Genomic DNA, 26,145 nt, shown 5'->3' on the forward strand with positions numbered 1-26,145 from the left:
ACATGGCAAGCTTTGACATAATAAATCTGATTTACTGGTTAATCTCAACAATCATTCCTTTTTAAAATACATAATTTAAACCTTTTGTGTGCAGAAGGTTCCCGTATAAGCTTCACATGCAGATGAATCAACAGAACAGGAGCAAATTAACTCAATGTCTGCATTGGACAACTCAGAGGAGAGCCCATTCGGCTCCTTCAGACTAGCGGCAGCAGCAATTAGCAAACACTTGGTGGAACTGCGTGGCTGCTGAGCTCATCATGCAAGTGATTTCTCGGTGAAATGCTGCTGAGAATGGTTGTAAACAGCATAATGGAGAAGAGTTGTTGTAAGAATATGCTGAGGGTGGAGTGTCGGAAAAGGTAGGAGTTTCTTAAAGAGGCAGAGATGCAATTTCAAGGCATTAAATTGCGAAGTCAAATTTCTTTTCAGCCATGTTTGATATATAAAGCATTTTTATAAAAACTGAAGGTAACATAGTTACTTGACTGTAAAATGACAGCATGTGCCTGGAAAACACACAATTCTGCCACTTGAAGACTTCACTGGATAAAAACCATGAGGAAGTTTGTGCGGATGCTTCGGAAAACGTTAGTCAAGAAAAACGGCAAAATAAATACAAATTGTACGGAAAAGCCAACAAGGAGCAAATGCTGACAGCTGCTTGTCAAACCTGTTCAGATTTACCATCTGCTTTTCTTGAGATGAACCAGAGCAGAAATGTGGAGTATGGTCAGAGAAATGAAACCACAACAAATCTCAGAGAAATATGAAATAAAAAAAAGCAAGCCCCTACCACTGTGCATATTAAACTGTGTTTCCCAGAGACGTTAACGAACACCCACTGAAATTATGCCTCAGCTGCAAGCCTCATGGCCAGACATGTTAGCAGAATGTGGTAAAAACCACCAGAGCCCAATCTTTTCTTGGAATGTGCTGCTGCTCCGAAATACAGGAACTATAAATTACTGGAAGGGAAATTAAATTGATGCGACTGACGTTCATTTTGAAATTTCCCGACATTTCTTTTTTGAATTATAAACATAAACACAGATTTCCTAACTGACCCTGTTGAGGTACCGCAGTGCGAACTGAAACCCAAACAGATCACAGAAGCAAAGCTGATAAACACTGGCTGTAATCTCCTTTGTTTTAAGATGTTAAAAGTTTCGATCAAATCAATTAGATCCCACTCTGCACTGTGGAAATGATGCCTTGTACATCGGTTTTTGCCATTAAAAACAGAAGACATGCTCATGAATATTTTCAGTATTATTCAGGCTACTTAAGCTAAGCACTGGGCGGAAAAACAACACAACAACCGGTGCTAACCTGATTGAATAAAATACTAAAACATGCTGACAGGTCAGCGTTATGCACAGTAAGATTAGATCATATCTTTTTGACCTGCTGTATTTCTGTGACTGTGCTTTATGAACACATTCAACAAGCTGGTGGAGGTTTGCAGCATCAGGGAGACCTCGGTAGACGGGTCTGGCAGTGTTTCTGGAAACAAATGAGACAGTAAAAGCAGGACTGACATGCTGTCCTCCTGGACCTGACGAATCCAGTTTGTGTCCTCCATTATCCCCTCCCGACAAAACAACCTCCCTCCAGGCCACCTATTATGCAGGCCTGGACGCTGCCATTTCCTCCACCTTTTGCTTCGGGTCCGTTTCGTCGTCGGCAGGTTTGGCTGCCTCGTCTTTTGGGGGGAACATCCAGGCCAGGGCAGCTCCGGCTGTGCCGTCCCCAGTCTGACGCGAGAAGCAGAGGAAGGTGGCCCAGACGAAGGCGCAGCATCCGGTGAAGGTGGTCCGCACGTACAGAGGCACCAGGGCGAAGTTCAGAAACTTGGAGAAACAGACACGAAAGGCGCAGTTGCTGTGATTAAAACTCAGTAGACGAGAAGTCACAGAAAGGACCAGCTGTAAGTAGCATACAGCAGAGCTGCTGGTTTCAGCAAACAAGGCTTGAGTCTGCAAACACATACACATTTTCATTTTGATCATTTATTCCGACTTTATTTTAGCGTCAACATCCAGTAGATAGCTTGTAAATTCTAAGTAATGAGTGTGAATCTAACATTTTTAATAGCTCTACATATTTTATATTTCTAAAGTCCTCGCACTTGTTTTTTTTTTTTTTTTTTAGAAATACTGTTTTACCGTAACTGTTACAAAATACATGGGAACAAGTTTATTCTGAGGCTCTTTGTCCGCCTGGTGTTAATCTGCTTCTTGGGTAATCCGCTAAGAACCAGGAAGCGTTAAATACATGTGTGAAAGTGTCCAGCACACTTTCGGGTCCAATCACTCAGGCCACATTGATCCAGAGGACCTGTCTCCTGACCTGTTGTACTATCTCTACTACTTTACTGCGCAACACTAAAGGGATAGCATAAGAACCTGACATGAAGAACCAAAATATGAAATAAGTGATTTAGGATTCATGAAAACCTTCTGGCTATGATGAGAATATGAATATTTCTCAGGAGCTGCGGCGACATGCTGTGTGTTCCTGTTGTCGTCAGCTGGTTTCTATTATGGATTTTTATCAATATTTGGACACCATTTCTGGACAATAAGCGAACTTTTAAGGCTAACACTGATGTCATCTGTGAGAATGAAAAACCAGAGAATGAGAATGAATGGTTTTAATGCTGGAGTCAATAAAATAAATGTTTTTATTTTTCAACAGTTGATAGCTGAATTACAGATTAAATCGCAAACGTCTTCTCAGCGTCACTGTGTGCATCACTGAAATCTCTATTTATTAAGCTGTCATATCTAAAAGGCAGCGCATTACCTCTTTGCTTGCTAGTTATATGACTGGTCACTTGGATGAACTTTTAATTTTCGCACAACTGACAGATTTCACAAAGCAAAGGAAGAATGACGGGAAACTATGGAGATGAAAAAAAGGAGAATAGTGAGGAAAATTGAGTCTAATTACGACTCATATTGTTATTGCAGAAATAGTTTTGAAACATCATGTTTTCCTAATAGAGTGCAGTCTTAAAATCACTAAATACATCTGTATTCATATAAATATTTGCACACTTGCTTGATCCACTGCTAACAGCAGAGGTAGAAAGGTTACATGTATAAATAGAGCAGGTAACTTAGACTTAGCCAGATATGCAAACCAATGTTAGCCACCACCTCGCATTCTTGGATCAACAACAATGCATGTAAATTACAAATTAAAGGGTAAATAGATTATTTTTCTTGATGGGTTTTGGAGTTCAGATTTTTTATTTTCCCTCCTCCCACCAATACAAGCAGTTGTGCAACAAGATGTTAATAATTACCTGCATGAACGGCCAAAACATCAGCCCGGTCTGAAAAAAAAAAACGAGAAACAGAAATCAGACACCAGCTTACTTAGCAAACAAAGAAACAAAACTACTTTAATTCACCTGCGGAGATTCTTACAATCAAAAAATTGATTGCAAGTGTTTTAATGTTCTAACAAGCAAAAACAAACAGTTTCTCTGGTTCTTTTGGTTTACACTTTGAAATTCTATACTTTTCTGACAGACCCAATAAAAAAATCACCAGCAGATGTACAATTATAGAAAACCCAGTGATGTTTGGTTACTCAATCCTGTGAATCGTGTGTTGAACAGGAACTCTTTGACATGTGGAGTGGCTGTGGAATGAACAGCCAACCTTGTGGCTGAACCGGTCTTTCACCTCAGCTCCAAACGTTTCACAGATGCATGTTCTGTTCAATCATACTGTGAAACCTCAGGAGCCCAAAATTATAAAGAATGCAGGCTTTACCATGAGTTGCTGTATTGTTTTTTAAAATAGTTTTACTTCACTGAAGGCCCACCTGTGGACATGCAGTGCAAGTTAGCTAAATCTATAAATGTCATAGTGTTCAGTATTTGTTTTAACACTTATCCCCCTGCAAATATACATTTAGAAAAGAAGAAAGAAAGAGGTGACCTCCTAACGGACACAAACAGTAGCAGAAATCAGCTTTTTTTCCCCCACAGGATAATAATATAAAATTTCACTCCTTATCTTTGGTGGAAATAATCTGCAGGAAACAGAGCAAGTTTATGTTCTTACTTTTATTTCCATGCTTTCGAGAGTCGACCCACCTTATAAGTGTTCAGGAATTTTTCCCTCCAGTCTTCCAAGATGTCTTCTTTGCCCTCCAAAAAACTGACACCTGGTTTGAGCAGAAGATACCGCACAAAAATGATTTACAGTGACCATGGAAGAGACCATTTTAAGCACTGCTAAAAAAAAAACAAAAAACAATAAGTCACAATAACAATAAGTCAACAAGTTTTTATTAATTTTTTTATTACAAAAAATGTATATATATAAAAAAAACACTTCAGAAACAAACTTTTGTTATTTAAATAGAAGAAGCAATATTCTCATAAACTTTTTTTTTTATTATTAACAACAGCAAATACATTGGTTTCCTGAAAAAAATGCTGATTTTTTTCGTCCTGGCTGGAATCACTAATAACTTAGATAACTTTTAATAAGTGGAATTAGTTGTCCAAAATAATACATATGGACACAAACAAGAACATGGAGGTGTAAAATTTCAGCTTCAGGATGTTGCCAGAAGGTGATGCAGCCCCAACTTAACAGAATCATCCCATGATGTTCCCTGGTAAGCGAATTGGATATTATTCGCTGGCATGCCATCTCTAGTCTCTCAAAGGATTTTATGATTACAGATGGTACAAAAACAAATCTTAGTCATTTAGTTCAGTGAGAATGGGTTTCATAAGGAAACAATATGATTTTTTTGAAGATCTTGGTGAAGACAAAACAAGTTGACATAATGGCGTCAAGGTCAGATACTTTCCCAGTTCTCTGTTTCAAGACTGATCTTCAATGCAAGCTTGTTGCAAGAGGGAAAGCAGCTGAGGGCAAGAGTGGCAGGGTGAAAGAGCAGATTCGTCAAAAATAACCCAATAACCGTTTTAAGACCTCAGCCAATTGTTGGTTGTTAGCAAGGTGAGGGTGGCGGCTTGTAGTTGGTGATGATTTTCACACCAATCACTACTCTGAAGGTAGAGTCACCGGCAGAGAACTGGTTCATCAGCTTCCTAGAATAGCTCTAATCTCCTTTCAGTCTGTATTTAGCCTGATTTTAAAGCTGTTTCTGTTTCGTGGTGTCATTGTTATGTGCTAGGTGGGAGCTGTTTGGGTTAGTGATAAGGTTAAAAAAATTATTACTGCAATATATTTTGCTGTATTGACAGGTTTTGATAATTGTAGCGATACAACTTCAAATAGTAACAGTTTAATATGTACAAAAAAATACATTCAAATAACTCGTAAAACAATAACTAATGATACTTAACTCCCTTAATTCCCCCCTCTGCACTGCCGTTTTAGCAGTGTCTGTGTTATTGAATATTAAAGTCTGTCTTTGTAATTGTTGACTTTTTCAGTTTCCCAAACAATTATTGAAAGTATTTGTTGAACCATTAACTAGTAAAGGACACAGATGTTCTCAAATAAATGCAACAGTTTAAGCAAAACCCCCTCCATGTCCTCCCACTAACATATGAACCCAGCTGCAAGATTATTTCATTTTTTACTTTATTTCTAAATATCTTTGTAAGCACCAGCAACAGTGGGCATAAAGAAAGAATAAACTAATGCCAGAAATGGAAAGAAGCAAAACAAAACAAAGAGATCCCCAGATGTATAAAACGTATAATAAAAGGGATAATTATGGTTCTCCAATCTTCGGGAGTTATGAATGTGCCACAGATTAATTTCTAATTAATCTTAGTCAGCGCTGAGATAGTTTGACCTTATGGAATGGCTCTCCATATGACCTGGCCTCTGTAGGTCAAACTACACAGGACTATGAACCAGTGGGACACGTGAGGGGATCACGATGTCCTTCGTGTAAGTTACAAATCGACATATATGTTTATGCGTTAACAGCACAGAGTGTTTTCAGTGTGGTGATGCGTTCACTGACCCGTGTAGAAGACGCTGGTGGCCAGGGGCGCTGCAGTCGTCTGGTCCAAGAACAGCTTCTTCATCACCATCCCGGCGGAGTTTCCCGGAAACCTGCGCTCCAGAAAACGCATCCAGAAGAAATTGAAGTTCCCGTGGAAACTGAAAGCCACCACAGCGACGTTGCGCGTCTGTCTCCAGTCCATTTGGTCCCTAGCGGAGAACCACTGGTGGACCAAGTCTCCCCCGGCGAACAGGCAGCCGTACAGTGTGACATTCGTGACCCACGGAAAGCGGCGGACGTGCCTCAGAAACGCCTGGAGCATAATTCAGTCTGCACCCACCCTGTTGCCCAACATGAAGGAGAGCAAAAGACGTTGTCCCGGGCTGGGAGTTAGCTAAATCATGATGTTCCCTTTTTCTCAGGAGGATCGTTAAAATACACACGCAGCTGCACGCTTCCTTTTAGGTATCAACAAATTACATTTATAAATAAAAAAAAAAAAAAAATAGTGTTTGTCTCTGACAGTGAAGGTTATAAATCTGTAAAAATCCACACAGTGTAGCGTACTTGCTTGTCAAACTCCTTCCAGCACAGAGAACGGGAGCGACAGTCCTCCACCGGCTGCGGTTGACTCCTTCTGCGTATTTTTCTTACGTAAAAAATACCTACGCAGAAAAATGAATGGGTGGAGTAGTACTAAGAGTACAGTAAGTCGGCTATGCTCGGTTGGGCTTTAAGTGCCATAATCCAGTAAATACTTCGGTAAATATACAGATGATAAATTGAAGTTGCAAAAAAGAAAACAATAAGATGGAAAAATACACTTCTATGGTGTTTATTATTATAAATAGAAGTAAAATACACCAAGAAATAAAATGTTTTTGTTTTTTTTAACAGAGGAAACTCTGGATCGGAGCGACTTAGTTACACTGTGCTTGAAGCAGCTTCCGAAGAAAACAACTTATCAGAAGGCCATGTACTCAGGTTTAAACTCATAGATTTTTATTCTAATATGTCATAATTCCTACCATTACTTGAAGAAGATTTTGATGGACATGAACACATGCAATTTTGAAAAGAAACACATTCATAGAAAGTGTGACATGGTCAAGAGCGAAGAATAAACATAAAAGACAACTCTATTTTTGAAGGTACATTTCCACAGATAAAGAAAAACATTCAACAAACTGACCACTTCCTCTCCTAAAAGAACAATTTGTGCACTTTAGAACGGTACAGATATTTGTTTTGAGTCTGTTAAATACAGAAAGGTTTTAAATGGAGGCTGCAAAGTGGCACTGTTGGTAGCACAGTTGCCTTACAGCAAGAAGGTTCTGGGTTCAATTCCTGGCCCCAGTCTTTCTGCATGGAGTTTGCATGTTCTCCCTGTGCATGTGTGGGTTTTCTCTGGGTACTCCAGCTTCCTCCCACAGTCCAAAAACATGACTGTCAGGTTAACTGGTTTCTCTAAATTGCCCCTAGGTGTGTGTGTGCATGGTTGTTTGTCCTGTCTGTCTCTGTGTTGCCCTGCAACAGACTGGCAACCTGTCCAGGGTGACCCCCACTTCTCACCCAGAATGTTCGCTGGAGATAGACACCAGCAAGCCTCCTGACCCCACTAGGGACAAGGGTGTACAGAAAATGGCTGGTTTTAAATAGAATTTTCCATTAAAAAACTTTAAATAACTCCCCTGCTGGCTTTCTGTAAAAGTGTTTAATAACTTTACTGTGTGGTACTGTTTGTGGTAATACTTTGGTTCTCTTCAGAAATGGCAGCAGAAAGAGTCAAACTCATACTGGGCTAATATAAACCAAAACTACCATTTCAACAAGTTAACCTCAAACAATGGACACGTCGGGAAGATAGTATGGAAAAACATGTACTCACATTTAAAAACAAAAACAAAAACAAAACATCAATATATAAACCTGTGAAACAATATAAACCCACCGACTAAACATGAACCATGAGAAGGTGGCACCAAGAAAGATCAGCTGAGTATTCATCATCAGCAGATACAGAAGAAAATCAGTAAGGGCGCTTGTTTTTAGGAACCAGTGTGAAAGGTGCCATTTATTACTCAGTGTAGGGCATTCATTAGAGCTGTGGTGAACCTGTCCCCCCACCAACAAGCTTCTTTACTTTGAAAGAAAATGAGTGTAAAGTGTCGCCTTCTTTTGGACTGCAGTGTGAAACTGGCCAACACTAAGGCAAAGTTAAACCGCAAACTGGTACAGTTATGAAATTATGCACAGCAATCCAGTGGACCTATGGATACAACTTGTTACCATATGAGCCTGGAGAGGTAATGTGCTGCACCTCGCAAAAGAAGCTTCCATTAATTTAGACAGACAGACCAACATAAAGTAGTGCATAACTATAATGTTGAAATGTGGAAGGAAAATGAAAATATCCCATTCTCCTTAACCGATAAAAACCTCAAAAGTGTGGCAAACATATGTATACAGGCTCTAATACCCAAATAAAATACAGAGCAAGCAAATATATTCACAAGTCACATAGTCATCGATACATTCCAGGGCTGGGCGATGAATAGATTTTATCGATCAACTTAAATTTGGGTTTTTGAAGATTTCATTTTTGGGCAAAATTAAATCTTCAACAATTTACTCCTTGGGTTTCTCCAGTCAAGAGTGATGTCAGCACCCCCAAGGCCGGCCATCACCCCCAAGCTGTAAAACAGAAGGTTTAACAGCTTCTGTTTATGTGTACGAGGTAATACTAAAACTATAAGTTTTAGAGATAAGAAGATACCTCATCTTTTAACACATCAGCATCAACTGGACTTTAAAACAATTGTGCAAACGACTGTCTATTCTGCAGAAAGAACTGCGTGGTAACTCTGTAGAAGTTTATATCTCATGAAAACTTTTTATTGCAAATTTAAGGCGTCCTTCTAGTAAAATTGTGACTTTATTCTTAATAAAAAAATTGTGTCTCCAGGTCCTAATGCACCCTCGTACAACTCACAAAAAGAATGACAAAAGCAAGAAAAAAAAAAGCAATATCAGATCTGGAATGAAAAAAATCTGAGATTTAATTTTGAACTCATATCGCCTAGCCCTAATTCCTCGTATGAGTAAATTTAAATCGGTTTAAGCCGAACAGAAATGATCCATGTGGTTTGAATACATTTGCAAAGCGCTGGTCAGGGATTGGACCCTTGATAAAATACTCTGATTGAAAAGGGGTCACAGTGTTTCCATTGGAAAAATAGAAAAACAGTCAAATAACATTTGAAGGTTCGGCTGTGACTTGTTATGACTGGACAAGCCTCTCCCAGCTGCCGCTCTCCATTCGGTGGTAGAGGTGCGGCTGACCTCCCGGGAACAGGCTGTTAGAGTTTGGATGTGACAAAAGGAACTGGATGGTGGACTTAATGTGCTGGACAAAGTGCGGCGGTTCGGCAAACGGAGACGTGGACAGGTACTACAAACACAGACAAAAAAAAAAACAACAACATTTATATCACTCGCTATCACTCGGTGTTGTTCTGGTCACCTTCAGAGGTTCAATACTTCCCAGGTATTACGTTACCTTTAAAATAGTGGCATCACTTTGTGACAACCAGAAGGCAATTTCCAAATCAGGGCTCCACTGGCAAGGTCCAACTCTAACAAGTCCATGTCTTGAGTCATAAATGTCAGTCATCTGTAAAGAAGAGATATTTTATTAAAAAAAAAAAACAACAACGCGTAGTCTAGCTTCAGTCCCTCATAAATGAGACTATGCATGCAAATTTACATCGTAAGGACAATAACATTTACAGCTAGAGATAGTATTAAACAACAAACTGAAAGAAATAATAATAAAAGTGTTAGGCATTTTAAACTATTTATGCCCCGAGATCTTTGGTTTTGATTTTTTTTTTTGTTTTTTGTTTTTGCCTGTTTTACAAACTAACAACTGAAAGTTGTAGAACATTCTGCCCACCTGAGCCCATACACTGTAAACACATATTTGAATGGTGATATAAATAGAAATACAAGTCTTTTGGGGTATATCTCTACATGCCATAGACATTTAGACACATTGACTTTTTGCTCATTCTTCTTTGCACAACAGCTCAAGCTCAGTCAAACTGGATTGAAATTGCCTTTGAATGTTCAAATTTTCAAGTGTTGCCATACATATATATTCTCAACTTGACTTTAGAGCTGAGGCTTTGACTGGACCAGACAGGACTTGGTGTTTTTACCTCTCCTCCAGTGAAGGTCCGTGCCGACCGCAGCATCTCTGCAGGTCCTTTATGAGGGAATGAGGCAGGGAACACTTCCCCTGTTTTAACATTTACACCTACACAGACTCAAAGTTATTGCCAATAACATATGACATATATGCATATTACTTGTTTCTTTGCCATACATCTGCCACTCACCTATTCCATATACTATCGGTTTATGAATTCCCTTGTCAACTACGTTGTTCATCTCTACAACAGAAAGAATTGTGATTGAGAAATCAGAATGTACAACTACAGTATTTACAAATGACGTAAAACGTATAAAAACCTGTGATGCAACATGTCTCCAGGTGAATGTGATCCTTCTGTTTCTGGAACGCTGCTATATAGTAAAAGCAGCACATGTCAAGTTGGCGAGTTTGAGATTATGTCCACGAGCCACACACCATGGAGAACTTTATGAACCTACCCAGGATGTTAAGGCTGAGTTTATGAGATCTTTTGTCATCGTCATCAAACCCTCCAACCAGATGCAGCTCAAATCTAGACGGTAGCAGAAAGTGAAGCAAATGTTAATGGGAAATTATGGACTTTGAACTTGTACTTGTGCAAGTATGACGTGCCTGCCCTCATTACAGCCGTCACTCAGTGATGTGACGGCTTTCATAATGAGCTGGACCTCAGTCCTGGTGCTGGAGCCATCGAGGTGAGACAGACAGACGGCTCCGCTACCTGCCAAGTAATGAAACAAGTTAGAATCCTTTAGTTGGAGGCAGTTGTAACGCACAGTAGGAATCTGGTAGAAGTAAACAGTACCGGTGTGTCGCAGCACGACCAAGTGGCAGGTGGTAGCATCATCTGATCCAAGGATCGAAACGCAGTCTGTGAAAGATTTGACCGGAACGGATGAAACTGACCAGAGTTCAAATTGTAAAGTCACACCAACAAAAGCACTGATCTTACACCGCAAGGAGAGAGAGAGAAAAAAGAGATAGATGTAAAATCCATCAAATGATGGAGAAATTATGAACAACTGCCCATAACCCTTAAACTTTTTTTTTTACACTTTAAAACCACAAACTTTAATGTATTTTATTTGGATGTTGTATGTTAGACCAGCACAAAGTAACTCATAATGATGGAGTGGCTGGCACATAATGAATAGTTATCAAATTTTTTTATTAAAAAGTGAGGACTCTTTTCAGATCTGATAAGTAGGCCATGCATTTTTTTATTCAGCCCCTTATACTCATGAGCCCCTAAATAAAACCCTGTGTAACCAGAACTAAAATAGTAAATAGAATCCAGCTGCTTGTAATCTAATCTCAGCATAAATGTAATTCGTCTGTGTGACAGAGTTTCTTTTCTCAATAATACATGGATGTCAATTCAGAATTCAGTAGAGTATTCAGGTTCTTAAATGTGTGACTGTGATTTGATGTGATTTGTCATCGTGAACAGCAGGTGTACTCACTGTCTGCTGGAGTTGTCGCTGCAAACTCTCTCTGCTGAACATAAAGGAGGTGCTTCGGATCTACATCAACACGTGGCTTGGAGCGAAATGCTTTTGCGTTTTCCTGCAAAACAAAATCAACCTGTTGTTTTTTTCCCTGGATTTATCTCTAAAATAAATACAAACCAAAAGTCAGTCTAGTGACAGCAAGCATTGATTTATTTCTATGACTCAGAAATACATTTTGTAAGAGAAAAAAAGTCTTTCTTGAAATGCTACGTGTGTCCTACTCATAAGGTCTTATTCATATTTCATCATGGTCATTTCTCAAAATGTTATAATTACTTTGCATTAACAATTTTACAACTCTAAAAATTTAGGTACAACTTATTTTTATGTTATTTATTTAGACTGCAGTTTCCGGAGTTCTCGAATCCCTCTTAACCATTTTTAAAAGTATATATGCAGTCAGTATCTTTTTATTTCAGCAATTGTTTGAATCTGCAAAATAAACAGACAAATGTAACATGTAAGGCAACACACACAAAATGTGTAAATGTACGTTTATGTCATTATTACACATTTATATCCCTTTAATGTTTTTTTCCTTCTTCCATTTTTTAACCTACAGAATTATACTTACCTTTCCTACCTTCCCATACTGATTGAAATCTGCAGCACTTTCTTGTGTTTCAGAGAAGTAATCATTATAATCACTTTATAACAGACACAGTAGGTCCATATAAAAAATGGCCGGGTGCAATTAATGTTCTATTTTATGTTTAGACGTGAAACAGATGCCGTGATAACAACTGTCTTAAGGTGAAAGAACAGTTGGAATGTGGGAAATAAATGCCATAAGTAACATTATCACATACAATCAGACATTTGCAGGAAACAAACCTGTAAATGTGGATATTTGTCGAATAATTCCGCTGTTGATCTGAAGCAATCTAATTCTCTGTTCTGAAAAAACAAAGGCATGTCCTTCAACTTGATCCGTTTCCAAACCAGTTCGGTATTATGCTACAAGAACACCAGTAACTTCGTTATCAGTATTGGTCCACTATTAAACAGAACTTCCTGAAATGACCGCAGTCTTTTTCGTTTTTTAAATAGTGTTTCTTTTAAAACGAAGTCTGGCATAGTCGCCACCTACTGACCCCTTATGGTTTTGCTACGTGTCTCTTTTCTTGTTCAAATATGTAAAACCAAATTATGTTTTATGAAAAATATCTTCAGACGTAGGAACAATGATTTTTTTATGCTGCACAGTGCACATTTGCTTTTTTTTAGCCGCAGCAGAGGCATACATACCGAGAGTCTTAAAGTGTCAACATTTTCACGGAGTGAGATTCTCCATTATTACTTAGGCAAATTGCGTACGTCCTGATGTTTGTTTTGAAAAAGCGCTACGTAGTTTTACTAGCCGTTAGGCCGAAGTCGATGTCTTTCGCTGGTAGGAAACAAACAAGGCGATTGGCGACGTGTTTAGAGTTGCTCAATAATTCCCGTTTTATCTTTTTATTTCAACTGTTACAAATAAAGTAATTTTTTGCTGTTGTGAGCTCGCTCATTTTTACGCTTCTGTCGTCGAGCTTATTGCGGCTGACCATCGTTCTAGCTAGCGACAAATCTACCGAAGGGGCTAACAGTTTTATCAAAATGAGAGGAGGCTCCTCGTACGGAGACAGGGACAGAGACAGAGATCGTGGACGAGACAGGTACGTGTTTTAGATTTAGCAACAACAACAAAAACAACCTTAGTGTTAATTAATGTTTGAGCTTCAATTATAGTTTGGCTTTGCATGGATGAAAGGAACATACAAACAAAAGCTAAGCTAACGCTTAAAGATCCATTCCAGTTAATATTTACATCGTCAAAAAAGCATCCGATCAGTCGACGAATAAAGTTAGGTAAAGTGTAAATTGAAAATAATATTACCACAAAGGACTGAAAAAGTTAGCAGTGTGTTTGTGGAACCCTATACAATTGCTTCAAAGTTGGCCCAACTGTGGTGTGGGTGGTGTTTTCCTTCTCACTCAAAAACGTCTTCCAGCTATTGTAAAAGTTTTTATTGGACGATTGATCTTGTGCAAATAACTACCCTAGATTTTGGGCTGCAGTCAAATAATGGTATTTAATTTAGGTAATTAAAATTTTTGAAGGAGTTCTATTTAGATACTGCAGTGTGGAACTGACATTAATAACTCAGCTGACTTGCTACTTTGTCTAACTAAAAATAGTTTCATTTTAAAAGGTATATCAATAACAGATATAATAAGAGATAATTATTGCCTGTTTTTTACTAGGAAGGCACCATTCCACTTTTTTCACTTCCAGTACGGATTCAGATATTTGAGGTTTAGCATCGGCTGATACCGATCCGATACAGTAAAGCAGCTGAAGTGACTTAAAACATTTTTCTTTTTTTAAAACATAGACATAAATGTACTGAATTACAAATTTATTTGATAACTCCACACCACTACAGCACATGTAAATATACCAATAACTTCACAAGCTTCACAAACAAGATTCTTGGGTGTTTAGGAAAAAAAAAAAAAAAAAAAGCCTCACTGTTGAGTTACTGATTAACGGCAGTATTTACTCTAACGCACTTTAGAAATGTTCAGTAATGGGTATGGTTAGATAGACTTAATTTGTGTAATAATTGGTTTGCATCCTAATTTCTTTTGCTTCACATCTCTCAGACCACGGTTCGGAGGGGGCATGGGCGGCCGCAGCGGACCCCCGCCCATGAAGTTTGGAAACCCTGGTGAGCGTCTCCGTAAAAAGAGGTGGAACTTAGATGAGTTGCCAAAATTTGAAAAGAACTTCTACACTGAACACGTTGAAGTCCAACGCATTGGTCAGGTAGGTTTTTTTTTCTTTCTTCTTCTTTTCTTTGTACTTGCTCACGCCATCATTAAAAATGATAATAAATAATAAGCTGTTTGGCTATGTGTAATTTTATTTTATTTTTTTTGGAATGCTTATTTTTCTCTTTTGCTTTCATATCTAGTATGATGTGGAGGAGTTTCGCAGAAAGAAGGAGATCACCATCAGAGGCTCTGGCTGTCCAAAACCCGTAATTGCTTTTCACCATGCTCAGTTTCCTCGTGAGTTAGCTCCTTTTTACCCCATCTTTCATAAAGTTTTTTGCTGTAAAAAAAAAAATAAATAAATAAATAAAATTTTCTAATTCCATAAAATCTTATTTGCCTCAGTTCAGCACATTTACTCATTCTTTCACATTCGTAAATATCTTCTTTTATTTAAATATCACGTACAACAACATTTTTTTAAAAATAAAAACCCAGACAGATCGCTTTCAGTAACATTTAAATGGCTGAGTTAAACTGTCTCCCGCCTTTGCCTCGCAGAGTATGTGATGGACGTCCTGGTGCAGCAGAACTTCAAGGAGCCCACAGCCATCCAAGCCCAGGGTTTCCCTGTGGCCTTGAGCGGCAAGGACATGGTGGGAATAGCACAGACTGGCTCTGGGAAGACGCTGGCTGTAAGGCTTTCTCTCCATGATCTTGTCAATAATGTATTCAAATCATTTTTAACATTTAATTTGATCTCTAATAGGTGGAAATATGTGAGGGATTCTGAAATATGAACAAAAGAGACAGATTGAAGTAAAAAAAAAAAAAAAAACGTAATTCATGGTGTATAATAAGTATCATAAGTAATCTAGAGTTTATAAGCAAAATTCAAGTAATTTAAGTTAATATTTAATGTTTTGAATCTAAATTTTTGGCAAAAATTGTGAAAGCAAGTTCTAACAGTTTATTGCCTCTTCCCCCCCCCTTGCAGTACCTCCTTCCTGCTATCGTACATATCAACCACCAGCCCTACCTGGAGAGAGGGGATGGCCCCATAGTGAGTGCAAGAAAGACATTTAAACAGTTCGGTGCACAGAATCCTTGTCATTTATCCCTTCCTCCTTCGTCTTCCTCTGTTCTCAGTGTCTGGTCCTTGCACCCACAAGAGAGCTGGCTCAGCAGGTCCAGCAGGTTGCCTACGACTACGGCAAGTCCTCCCGCATCAAGAGCACCTGCGTGTATGGTGGCGCACCCAAAGGCCCACAGATTCGAGACCTTGAGAGAGGTGGGTGTGCGGTGGGCTGATGTCGACTGTTTTGGATTTCGATTGTTTCTGACCTTCTGTTCGTATCTGACCGCAGGCGTTGAGATCTGCATCGCCACGCCAGGCCGCCTCATCGACTTCCTGGAGGCGGGGAAGACCAACCTGCGCCGCTGCACTTATTTAGTGCTGGACGAGGCCGACCGCATGTTGGACATGGGCTTCGAGCCGCAGATTCGCAAGATTGTTGAACAAATCAGAGTAAGGCGGTTCTGTAATTTTGCTGTTTTCAAAATGACCATTGATAAGTGAGGGTGTTTTGGTGCTTCTTTTTTTTTTTCTTTTTTTTTTTTTTTCCCCCAATTCGTGTAAACCCGTCGCTCTCTCGACTCTTTCAGCCTGACAGACAGACCCTGATGTGGAGTGCAACGTGGCCAAAGGAGGTTCGGCAGCTTGCAGAGGACTTCTTAAGGGAATACATCCAGATTAACATCGGCGCTCTGGAGCTCAGTGCCAACCATAACATTCTGCAGATCGTCGACGTCTGCATGGAGACCGAAAAGGACAACAAGTAAGACTTAAGCGTGCGATTTACGTCATTTGCTTTCGTATGGTCTGATCTTCTCTGAGATCTGAGTTGATTTGCTAATATTGTCTCTCTGCGTGCAGGCTTATCCAGCTGATGGAGGAGATAATGGCCGAGAAGGAGAACAAAACCATCATCTTTGTGGAGACCAAAAAGCGATGCGACGACCTCACCCGGAGGATGAGGCGCGACGGGTGAGGAGTGACTCTTTAAAAACGTGGCGGGCAGCTTTCAGCGTGTGAGTTCGACTTGCTGAATCGATGTGGTCTTGTTACCTAGATGGCCAGCCATGTGTATCCATGGAGACAAGAGCCAGCCAGAAAGAGACTGGGTTCTCACTGGTAAGAATACATCACAAACAGTGGAGGTCAGGGTGTCGGCACTGTCATATCATGCATACCTTAGGACTATGGAGAAAAATGATCTCTTGTGCCAACGCCGACAGATTTACAATGATGCCTACTGCTGACGTTGATTAATCTGCATTGTTTAAATAAATAAATGAAATGACAGTCTACATATAAAAACATTCTCTGGGGTTGAAGTCATTAAAAGCGTAGAATGTGAATTATTTTTGTTAGCATAGATTAAATGTGAAAATAGAATATGGACAAATATGTGTGGCATTTTTTTTCTTTATCCCGTTCCCTAGAAGTGTTCTCAGTCAGTCCATCTGTCTCCGTGTTATCAATCAATCCCTCCACAATCCATTTTCCATTATTCATCAATTCACATAATGCACCTGTTTTACACTACTAATTAATGTCTTACCTAAAGAAAAAATGCCACATTCCCTCACACCTAGCATAATCAAACTTTCCTTCCTTTAAGATGTTTCCTCTCCTCCCTTTAATTGAATCTTCTCCTGCGTTTATTTATCAACTATTTGGCAACGTCTTTTTTTTTTTCCCCAGCTTACATGTTTTCCTTTCGACTCCACAGAATTCAGGAGCGGCAAGGCCCCCATCCTGATCGCGACAGACGTCGCCTCTCGGGGTCTGGGTATGTCTGGGATCACATTGTTTACCTCCTGTGATTTCTGTTCTCAGCATCATTTGTCTCGTTTAATTTGTTCTTCAGCTAATAATGAATGTACATGTGTTCAAGTCAACCTTAATCAACCAGTTAATGCTCTGAATTAAATTAAGCAGGTGGTAAGTATAACAAGTTAGTAAAAAAAAAAAAAGACTGTTGTACAGCAAGCAGGTTTGAGAATTATTATTTATATCCCACAAGCTTATTTACAGGTATTGTTTTCACAAAGTAAGCAGAAATCATGTATACTTCTTCAAATTAATTTTAGGTATAATGTCAGTAAATTGAGTTGTTTTTTTGTTTTTTGTTTTTTTCCAAAAAATTGTACAAGTGAAAGTCCAGCTGTCAGCCAGATATGTGAAAACCACAGAAGAAAAAACCCCCAGAATGAGTCTAAAAAAAAAAAAAAAAAAAAGACGTTACGACCTGGTGACGTTGTCGGCCGAAGCTTGCAGAGCTGCAGGCTTCGAGCCTCTCAGCTCCAGCAGGTTCATAGTCTGTTTCTTGTTACCGCAGTTTAAAAGCTTCCTTCATGCGGGGCTCTTTGGCACGCTGCCTGAAAGGAGGGGTGTGTGGGCCCACAACGTCCTGCGCACCTTTTCTTATGTCTCCTAGTGTGGTGTCAGTATGAACTCCTTGGATTGCTGCTCATGTTTCACATTTTTCTGCTCAAAATCTTTCACTTCAGGAGAGAGCCTTATGTTTAGGAGGTAGCTTTGAAAAAAGAAAATGGAGGGGAAACAAAAAAAAAATAAAAGGAACAGTTTAATGTCTGACATTTCTGTAGAATATTCTGAGAAGGGGGGATAAGTAAAGTTTTGTAAACTTTTACCAAATTCCGATGACTTTATCCTTGTTTTCTTCTCCCCTCTTCTCCTCTCAGGGTTTGGCAGCACACGGCAGCTGTAACAGTCTGTGCTGCTGTCTCTGTCCCCTCTCAGTCACATTATAAAAGGCAAGCTTTGTGAGCTTTAGTGGGATTAACGCCCCTATTACTCTCCTGAACTATAAAAAAAAAAAAGAACAAAGAGGGAGACTCCAACACCCCCCCATCCCCCATTAATGTCAGTTTGCAAATCCAACGAGCCTTCCTTGGGAGCATCCTGAGGGTCCTGTATGTCTGCCCGTCGGTCCAAAAAGCAGACAGACAGGCGAGAGAGAATTAGACGGGCTCGTCTGGATCCAGTCCTGGCCAGGGTGTGAGGAGGGTCCCGCAATGCGACGAGAGAGCAACAGAACCAGCCATTGGGTGTGCGTGGGTGTGTCCTTTGGGGTTTAACGGTTCTGCTCCCGTCTGACGTTGCTGGAGTGAGCAGAAGGTGAGGGAGGAATCCAGTCTCCCTCTCCCTCAGCCCTTCCCTTTGAACCAGGACTGATCAGGGGGAACCTTTGTAAAAACAACTTGCAGGGGGTAAGTACCGCAACACCCCTTTGTCTTAACTCCTTCACGAGCTCACCCTACAGCCAGGTTCTGCCTTTGTGCTTATATTACAAAAGAAAAGAGTTCATGGTTCAATAATCACAGCACACTATTGTTACTGTGTAATAACTGATTACATGGCTTCCCTCTCGTGACGGAGGGGGAGATGGGAGACTTATTGATCAGCAGTGCTGTCAGAGCCCCACGTCTTCTGTAATGAGAAACAGACTTCCTTACCTTCCACGTTCAGGCCGGTAATCACGAGTCCTCTGAAAAGCACAGAGGCCTAAAATGGTTTCCTTTACATGCCGGTTCTCACTTTAAATCAAGTGAGCGTGCAACATTGAAGGCATGTTGAATAGTAAAGCTGTGTCTCTGAAATGAATCTTTGGATGTGTGGATTGTTGCACGGTAAGTGAACTCCCAATTTGTTTCAATCTTTCTGCTTCACACCAAGACACGTTGTTGCATTCATAGATGACTTCAGTTGTTCATAGGCATAAAGCTCCCAGCTTTTTTATTTTTTATTTTTATTTTTTAGAATTTCATTAAATACATCACTTCCTGTTCTCTAAAAGCCCTTTACCCTTCTTGAACTTCCTTTGCTGTCTATCCCAAAGATGTGGAAGACGTAAAGTTCGTCATCAACTATGACTATCCCAGCTCCTCTGAGGATTATGTCCATCGTATTGGGCGCACGGCCCGCAGTACCAATAAAGGCACCGCCTACACCTTCTTCACCCCGGGAAACCTGCGACAGGCCAGAGACCTGGTCCGGGTCCTGGAGGAAGCCCGGCAGGCTATAAACCCAAAACTGCTCCAGCTCGTGGACTCCAGCCGCGGAGGTGGAGGCGGTAGGAGGAGCTATATTTTTATTTGCAGTGCCAACCAATGGTGTGCATATACATCAGTCTTTTTAATTGATTTGATTTCTCTTTAAATTATTTAGGAAAAATGCAGTAACAACTTTGTACTTCTGTTATGCATCTCACTGCACAATCTATTCCAGAAGCACGATCCGTACTGTTAACTCGTTTACGCAAGTGCTAAAAGAAATACTTCCAGGAGGATGTCGGGTTTTTTTTTTTTTAAACTTCTTTTTGCATCTAACTGTAATCGTAAAAATAGTAATATTTTAAAGACAATAATAAAACACAGACAAAAAGGGTTTAATTGTATTTTGCTAGACTATTTGATGTGAAAAACAAAATCAAGCATATGTACCTGCATACAACAATCAAGCATGAGGAAAGATGGAGTAATACTTTTGGATTTTACATAAAACTATGGGATATAGTCTTTTACAATCCAATAACACCTTTTGTTAATCGAATAAACAATTCCAAAAATAATGGTCTTCTACCAGAAGACATTGACAAATACGTTACAGTCCAGTGAGTCCAATACACAAATTTCTACTGCATTATAACTTAATAATTATGACAATTATTTGTTAATGGGAAAATAACATTGTCTAGGGAAATAGATCCTTTCAGAAAGTTTTACTTTGAAAGTAGTAGTTTTAGCGCATGCGCAAATGAGCGAGCGCCGCGGTGCTGCTCACCGCTGTACATGGGTACCTACATGGGTACCATGTAGGTACCCATGTAGATACCTACATGGGTACCTACATGCGACCCATGTAGGTACTACGGGGACCACAGGTTCAAGTTGTGGCCCATTGACCTTTGCCGCATGTCTTCCTCTCACTCATATTCCATTTTCCTGTCAACACAAGGCCACTAGAGCCTAAATACATAAAATGCGCAAAAGAGCTGACGGTCCGAATAGTGCTTCCGGTGCAGATGATGGAGTGACGATGCTCTATGCTTTGAATAGCTATGTTTTCGGGCTAATAATCAGGAAAGCAAGAGCCCATTTTAAATGTTACTTTTCATTGTTTTTGGGTCGGGTTTTACATGCAGGTGGCAGGATGCGTTACCGTGGCGGCAACTCCAACAACCCTAACCTAATGTATCAAGACGAGTGTGATCGGCGCATGCGCTCCGGCGGAGGCGGCAAAGACAGCCGCGGGGGCTTCAACCGCGACAGTCGCAACAGCCGCGACGACGATCGCTCTTCGTCGTCCTCCTACAGAGACAGAAACCGAGATCACAGGAACAACTACAACGCCGGTTCGGATCAGTACCAGAGCTACAACAACAACAACGGCGGAGGCTACAACACCCGCGGCGGAGGCCCGACCGGCGGCGGTCAGGAGCAACCCAACCAGCCGCAGCAGGGCCAGTTCGGCCAGGGCCCTCCTCCACCCCCTCCGCCGACAGGCGCCCCGCAGCCGTTGATGGCACAGCAGTTTCCCCCGCCGCCACAGCCCCCACTTATGGGCTTCATGGGGCAGCCACCTTTCCCTCCTTTCCCCGCTGCCCCCCCTCCACCGCCAGGCCCACAACCACCCCGTAAATAGTTATAATTAACATGTACTGGGTAAATTTGTTCAAACGTTTGTAGCTCAGTTTTACTGTTGTGGTCTCCCAAACAGTGTTGTATCCAAGGAGGTAAGGGCTTGTGCTTTCACACGAATTTTAAAGCAAATGTGTTTCAAGAACCCCAAATAATTTAATTTCCCCAACCGAGTATTGAGGAGAAATCGAGATTTCTTTCTCTTTTGTTTTTAAAAAAATATTTTTTTCTTCACCAGCCAAAACTTTAGGAGTTAGAGATCCAGTCACATTCCACACACGCCTCCTTGATCTTTGTACTTGTTCAACTTGACTTATTCAGTTTGAAATAGGTGGCTTTTGCTTATAACTTCAATTACAGCTTCACCGTACATGATTCTGATCTTCACTAGTTTCGGTAATGACCACTTTTAGGTAACTTTTATTTTGCCTTTTTATTATCTATTGTGTTAGATTTAGGCACATTTAATCATGCATGCCTCCACATGTTCCCTTTGTGTAGCAAGTTAGAAGTGAAGTAGTGTTTTGAGCTTTAACTAAAAACATATTGTTGCCTGTTTTCTGTCAACTATGCTCTTTTTACAGTGTTTTCCTAAATAAACAAATTAAATCAATGCATTTTTGTCTTAATTTGCAACTTATTCTGACATATCAGGTAAATTACTGGATCTGCTTCACACATAATAGTGGAATATTCTTGGAATTGATTATATGTATATTAATATTTTGATTTCCAGAAGTAGGTGATTTGTCTTTAGAAAGTTAGTTGTTCTAGTTTTATTCTTAAAAACAGTCCTGTTCGGTAACCAAAACTCAATTTAAGCAGGGTTTCTGTTCTGAAAAGTCTAGAATTTATTTATTTTTTGTTGGCCCCCTTCCAAACCTAGAACTCTAAAGTTGCAATGGGATCACAAAATGTACTGTATAACATCCACTGTAAAAGTCTCGACACGTAGAGCACATCCGTTTCCTCTCCTAACCCTATAGAGGCAATCAGACACCATAAACTCGCGCAACACTGAAAAACATTCAACAGCAGTAACTGCACTGAAACGTTTTGGCTGATAACTGATAGAATAGATGTGATATTTGTTAAAGTCCATGTTTTATTCTATTTTCAGTTGTGATTTATTCTTAATTTATACTTGATAAAGTCAAACTGTCCCTTACAACTCATTGTATTCTACATGAGTTATAACCCTGATAAAGATGCCTTATTTTCTCTTGACAGCCTTGTGTTTTGGATCATTATAGTTGAAGAGTGAAATTAGTTTTTTACCAGCATCCCTGTGAAACTGATTGTCTCATGGTTGCTATGGTGACTCAGCAACTGCAAGATGGCAGTTGCAATTTGATAATTAGAAATTTCTAGAAATCTTGATCAATTTGAAAAAGTACAGATTATAAATTGCTTTGATTGCAAAAATAAAAAAAAAGCTCCAATACCTGAACTGCGAGCCCAAATTCCAGGAGTTAAAAAATGAGGTTTCATGGGTGCAGAGCAGGACAATAGAACAAACAGTGGAGGGTAAAGTTCAAACCATCTTACCCACCAATCATAAGGGGAAAGGATCATATCCCCTATTCAAATGTCTCTGAGCCCAAATTTCTGACCATGCACAGGAGTAGCAAAAGCAAATGAGGTGGATCAGCAGTGCTTGCCAACAACAGTGTCATCGATCCAGGACATGTTACTGAAGAATATTGACTTTGATACTTGGAATTTGAGCTGTTGACACGTCATGACAGTCATGAGACTATCCTACAGAAACAGACTTCAGTCAGAGGCTTCTTCAGATTTGTTGCTAGATTGTCTGCTACAGGAGATTCTTCCTCACCATCCACAGCGCTTTGAAGATACTTGTATGACATTTGTTACATTTCATTTTCTTTTTGGATTACATTTATGCTGAAGGGATTTTTTTTATAGGAACAATTGTGGCAAAGCTTAAATTAAAGTTTGCATTTCTTTTTTTTTTTCCATACAAAATTTATTTGAAGGCTTTTCACACAACTTTACCAATGGTGCTAACAAATACTTCCACATTTTTATCCTTATAATTTTTCCCAAGAACAGCCACCTTTCTCCAATCTCATCACTCTATCCTTTCTGAATACTCCAGAAAAAATACAGATGAGTTTATATATTTCCTCTCTTGCTGCACACAACATCTAGAAAGATCATTTAACACATAATGCATCTTATGCTTTACAAAGTCATTTTGGGTAAAGACAAACATGACTAAAAAAAAAAACCCACTTAAGTTATACGTGTACAAAACAAAAAAACAAAAACAACCAGACAACCCAATCTGAGGCACATGTGGCAGAATCAAAATCAGTATGACGTGAACATAGAGTTGAGAGTCTTTGGGTTAATCAGTAGTAGAAAAGCAAAGTGACAAGAGATGAAAAAACAAGAATGATTTCATGTGCAAAATATGAACAAAGTAAGTGCATACGAGTTTAAATAAGGAAAAGGGAAAATAATCCTGAGTTAAACTGTAAAAACAAAACTGAGTCCTAAGAACAGAAAAAGTGCAGAAATAAAGAAGTTTGTAAAGGAATGGAGACTATGTGCCTTTCAATTACAACAAGAAGAAAAAAGTGAGGCAAAATTAACACTAAAGGATTAATTTTGGCTGGATCAGGCTCAGTAACAATAGTTAGCTGCGGGGAAAAACTCTTCGTTTCCTGCAGAAAGACATCATCGTCGTCGTGTTCACCCTGCACGCTTTGGTAACGCCGTTTTACATCGGTTCCTCCTGCTCTGAATAGAGTTTAAAGATTAGACTGAAAATTAAACCACTGCAGTGGGTTTTTAAAATGCGTTTAGTTTCATTTTGTCTACACAAATCACAGTTTTAATTTGATTGTGTCTGATTAGTTTGGAGGAAACCCATTCAGTGGTTTGACCTGCAAACTGTTTAATGAGCAACTGACTGCGCAGGATGTCGTACAGGAACGAATCACGCTAACTTGTGGGTATGTCTGAAACAACAGCATGATTCATATGATGCGGGATTTGCTTAACGGTTTGTAAGCTTAAACCAATTCACATTCAGAAATTCAGCAAATCAACACACTGGGCTAATTATCTGAGACGGAGGATGCGGCAACTCCATTTAGAAACACTGACGGGAACAAATAAGGATGAGAAGGCACAAGGTCAACTGGCTTCAGCAACTGCTCTCACAGTCCATCAGTTTTTTTTTTTGTTTTTTGTACAGCAGAGTCTGAAACCGCTTCATTGTAATCTGGTCTTTATTTCCCCCCTCCGAAAGGAAAACGTCGACCCAAATATAAAGGATGGTGCAGGTCCGACGACAGGAGGCCCGGTCCTCTCCCTTTCTCTCTCTAAAGGTTGCCCCAGGTGTCTGGAGGTGGGAACTCGTCCACGTCGCCGGACTCGTCGTGAGATTTGTCCCCCAGGTTGAAAGTTAGTTTGTAGCGCAGACGCACTTTTTCCTGAAAGAAGAGCCGCAAACGACAGGTCACGGTCCGTTTTCAGGGTGAATGCCACCCTGCTGGACACAGATAAACACACATCAGATGTTCTCGGTAGTGAAGTGTGGAGAAAGCACCTTGTGAGGGTTGGCCAACAGCAGGATCTGTGTGACAGCGGCTGGAGGGAGGATGGGGTTGAAGGCTGGCAGTTCGGTACAGGAGGGAGGCTGCAGCTTTACTTTCATTACCTGGGAAACAGAAACCCACTGATTAGTCAAAGCCCATAGGTTGGAATAAATTTCCAATGTTTATAAATACAAGAATTAAGATCAACTTTCATTTGTTTTTCAGAAGGTCTTAAACTGAGCAGGCAGAGATGAAAACAAAACATTTATGTGACACTATTAGCAAGAATGAACCGATCAAGATTTCCCAGGTCGATACCGATTTCCGGGGTTCTTTATGTTTTTGACAAATTCAGATTTTTTTTCCCTCTAAAGATCTTATAAGTTATAAGTTCTTTGAATCCAACAGAAACTGAAGAATTACAATATTATGCCAGTTTCTGCACCTCTGACAGAAATTTAAATATCGTTTTATAGATTTATGTATTTTTTTTTTCACCTTTGTTTTTTCTGCACTGTGTGTATTTTTTTTTTACTTGTGTATGGAAAGGTTCAAATGTAATTGAAAAAAAAAAATTAATAAATAAAACTTAACTTTTATCTGGTTTTTACTAAACTCCAAAAAGTGAATGCAGCCGATTGCTGCAAATTTAAACTGAAAATGGTGGTACTGATTAGTTGTGGTGCATTTAATAAATTAGGAAACAATACTGTATAAATATGTACACTTTTTCAGTATTTGAGCCTCTGATCGGAGCAAAACTGTCCAATTTCAGGCTGATTAACTGATGCAAAAAAAAAAAATAAATAAAAATAAAAATCACGGACATACTCTGGGAACGGCTGCCTGGAAACGGATGTTGGTGACGGGAATGGGCGCCGAGGACAGCATGGAGATGATCACCACCAACACGTCGGGCCTCGACGGAGGACAGTCGCACGCAAACGTGAACAAAACCCTTAGGCTGTGTTTGTCGAATACAGTCACCGGTAACACGCTGCCTGCAGCAGAAAAACAAACTGTAAACGATGTGAAGGAAGTACAAAAGAGCGCAATAAATGGCTTTGACCTGATTACAAACATCAAAAGTGGTTACTGGACGAACATCTTATGAAACATTTTGACGGATTCGGAAGCATTTACGCTGCCACCTTGGATATTTGAGTTGGAAAGAAAACTTTACTGGTAAGAACCTGTTCATATTTGTATTTTTCTACCCGACTGGTCTCTGTGTCTACACTAGTACTCTTCACAAATGACTTCCATGTATTGGTCCTGAAATCTGTGCAGTGTTCTCACACAGAGCTTAAAATACTTTAGGAAGTTAAATAAAAACATGTCAGTAGAGAGGAAAATACAAGTCACAGTATTTAAAAGAACTCTAATCTCTTGCTTTATGCCT

At 39.8% G+C, this 26,145-nt stretch overlaps 4 protein-coding genes and 1 long non-coding RNA gene across 5 annotated transcripts; 1 reads left to right on the plus strand and 4 right to left on the minus strand.

The window, feature by feature from the left end:
* Positions 1-694: 694 nt before the first annotated feature.
* LOC103131829 (mpv17-like protein) lies at positions 695-6,608 on the minus strand. Its single transcript, XM_007543572.2, has 5 exons — positions 6,526-6,608; positions 5,977-6,299; positions 4,115-4,185; positions 3,314-3,343; positions 695-1,853 (listed from the first exon to the last, which is right to left on the minus strand). The coding sequence occupies exons 2-5, from the start codon at positions 6,278-6,280 to the stop codon at positions 1,626-1,628; spliced, it is 633 nt and encodes a 210-aa protein (XP_007543634.1). The 5' UTR covers positions 6,281-6,299; positions 6,526-6,608; the 3' UTR covers positions 695-1,625.
* Positions 6,609-8,056: 1,448 nt separating this feature from the next.
* Positions 8,057-12,738, minus strand: ntan1 (N-terminal asparagine amidase). The gene is made up of 10 exons (XM_007543584.2): positions 12,520-12,738; positions 11,638-11,740; positions 10,980-11,045; positions 10,787-10,895; positions 10,633-10,706; positions 10,492-10,545; positions 10,359-10,412; positions 10,179-10,276; positions 9,518-9,631; positions 8,057-9,409 (listed from the first exon to the last, which is right to left on the minus strand). Exons 1-10 carry the CDS (start codon positions 12,598-12,600, stop codon positions 9,239-9,241), a joined length of 924 nt encoding a protein of 307 aa, XP_007543646.1. The 5' UTR covers positions 12,601-12,738; the 3' UTR covers positions 8,057-9,238.
* A 264-nt stretch (positions 12,739-13,002) lies between these two features.
* On the plus strand, positions 13,003-21,786 carry ddx17 (DEAD-box helicase 17). The gene is made up of 13 exons (XM_007543595.2): positions 13,003-13,340; positions 14,332-14,494; positions 14,643-14,739; positions 15,004-15,137; positions 15,440-15,505; positions 15,592-15,733; positions 15,810-15,970; positions 16,108-16,280; positions 16,379-16,489; positions 16,575-16,636; positions 17,238-17,297; positions 19,371-19,604; positions 20,676-21,786. Exons 1-13 carry the CDS (start codon positions 13,282-13,284, stop codon positions 21,173-21,175), a joined length of 1,962 nt encoding a protein of 653 aa, XP_007543657.1. The 5' UTR covers positions 13,003-13,281; the 3' UTR covers positions 21,176-21,786.
* LOC107834729 (uncharacterized) lies at positions 19,848-20,669 on the minus strand. Its single transcript, XR_001660542.1, has 2 exons — positions 20,366-20,669; positions 19,848-20,306 (listed from the first exon to the last, which is right to left on the minus strand). It is a non-coding gene; the product is annotated as an uncharacterized LOC107834729 (long non-coding RNA).
* A 1,353-nt stretch (positions 21,787-23,139) lies between the features above and the next one.
* On the minus strand, positions 23,140-25,777 carry LOC103133465 (ADP-ribosylation factor-binding protein GGA1-like). Its single transcript, XM_016666522.1, has 3 exons — positions 25,575-25,777; positions 24,755-24,865; positions 23,140-24,638 (listed from the first exon to the last, which is right to left on the minus strand). The coding sequence occupies exons 1-3, from the start codon at positions 25,632-25,634 to the stop codon at positions 24,528-24,530; spliced, it is 282 nt and encodes a 93-aa protein (XP_016522008.1). The 5' UTR covers positions 25,635-25,777; the 3' UTR covers positions 23,140-24,527.
* Positions 25,778-26,145: the final 368 nt, after the last annotated feature.

This window comes from Poecilia formosa, unplaced genomic scaffold (assembly GCF_000485575.1).
Source record: "Poecilia formosa unplaced genomic scaffold, Poecilia_formosa-5.1.2 Scaffold11, whole genome shotgun sequence".
In the NCBI taxonomy this organism is placed as follows: Eukaryota; Metazoa; Chordata; class Actinopteri; order Cyprinodontiformes; family Poeciliidae; genus Poecilia; species Poecilia formosa.

Excerpts from the sequence above, each read along its gene's own strand:
- ntan1 (XM_007543584.2), bottom strand. The coding sequence starts at position 12,600 with ATGCCTTTGTTTTTTCAGAACAGAGAATTAGATTGCTTCAGATCAACA. Across the intron at positions 11,741-12,519 it reads ACAAATATCCACATTTACAG|GAAAACGCAAAAGCATTTCG; the intron begins GTTTGTTTCCTG and ends TTTGTTTTGCAG. Across the intron at positions 10,707-10,786 it reads GACGGCTGTAATGAGGGCAG|ATTTGAGCTGCATCTGGTTG; the intron begins GCACGTCATACT and ends GCTACCGTCTAG.
- LOC103133465 (XM_016666522.1), bottom strand. The coding sequence starts at position 25,634 with ATGCTGTCCTCGGCGCCCATTCCCGTCACCAACATCCGTTTCCAGGCA. Across the intron at positions 24,866-25,574 it reads TCCAGGCAGCCGTTCCCAGA|GTAATGAAAGTAAAGCTGCA; the intron begins GTATGTCCGTGA and ends TCTGTTTCCCAG. Across the intron at positions 24,639-24,754 it reads TGTTGGCCAACCCTCACAAG|GAAAAAGTGCGTCTGCGCTA; the intron begins GTGCTTTCTCCA and ends CTCTTCTTTCAG.
- ddx17 (XM_007543595.2), top strand. The coding sequence starts at position 13,282 with ATGAGAGGAGGCTCCTCGTACGGAGACAGGGACAGAGACAGAGATCGT. Across the intron at positions 15,506-15,591 it reads AGAGAGGGGATGGCCCCATA|TGTCTGGTCCTTGCACCCAC; the intron begins GTGAGTGCAAGA and ends CTCTGTTCTCAG. Across the intron at positions 15,734-15,809 it reads GATTCGAGACCTTGAGAGAG|GCGTTGAGATCTGCATCGCC; the intron begins GTGGGTGTGCGG and ends ATCTGACCGCAG.
- LOC103131829 (XM_007543572.2), bottom strand. The coding sequence starts at position 6,280 with ATGCTCCAGGCGTTTCTGAGGCACGTCCGCCGCTTTCCGTGGGTCACG. Across the intron at positions 4,186-5,976 it reads CACCAGCGTCTTCTACACGG|GTGTCAGTTTTTTGGAGGGC; the intron begins GTCAGTGAACGC and ends TGCTCAAACCAG. Across the intron at positions 3,344-4,114 it reads AATTCCTGAACACTTATAAG|ACCGGGCTGATGTTTTGGCC; the intron begins GTGGGTCGACTC and ends TTTTTTTTTCAG.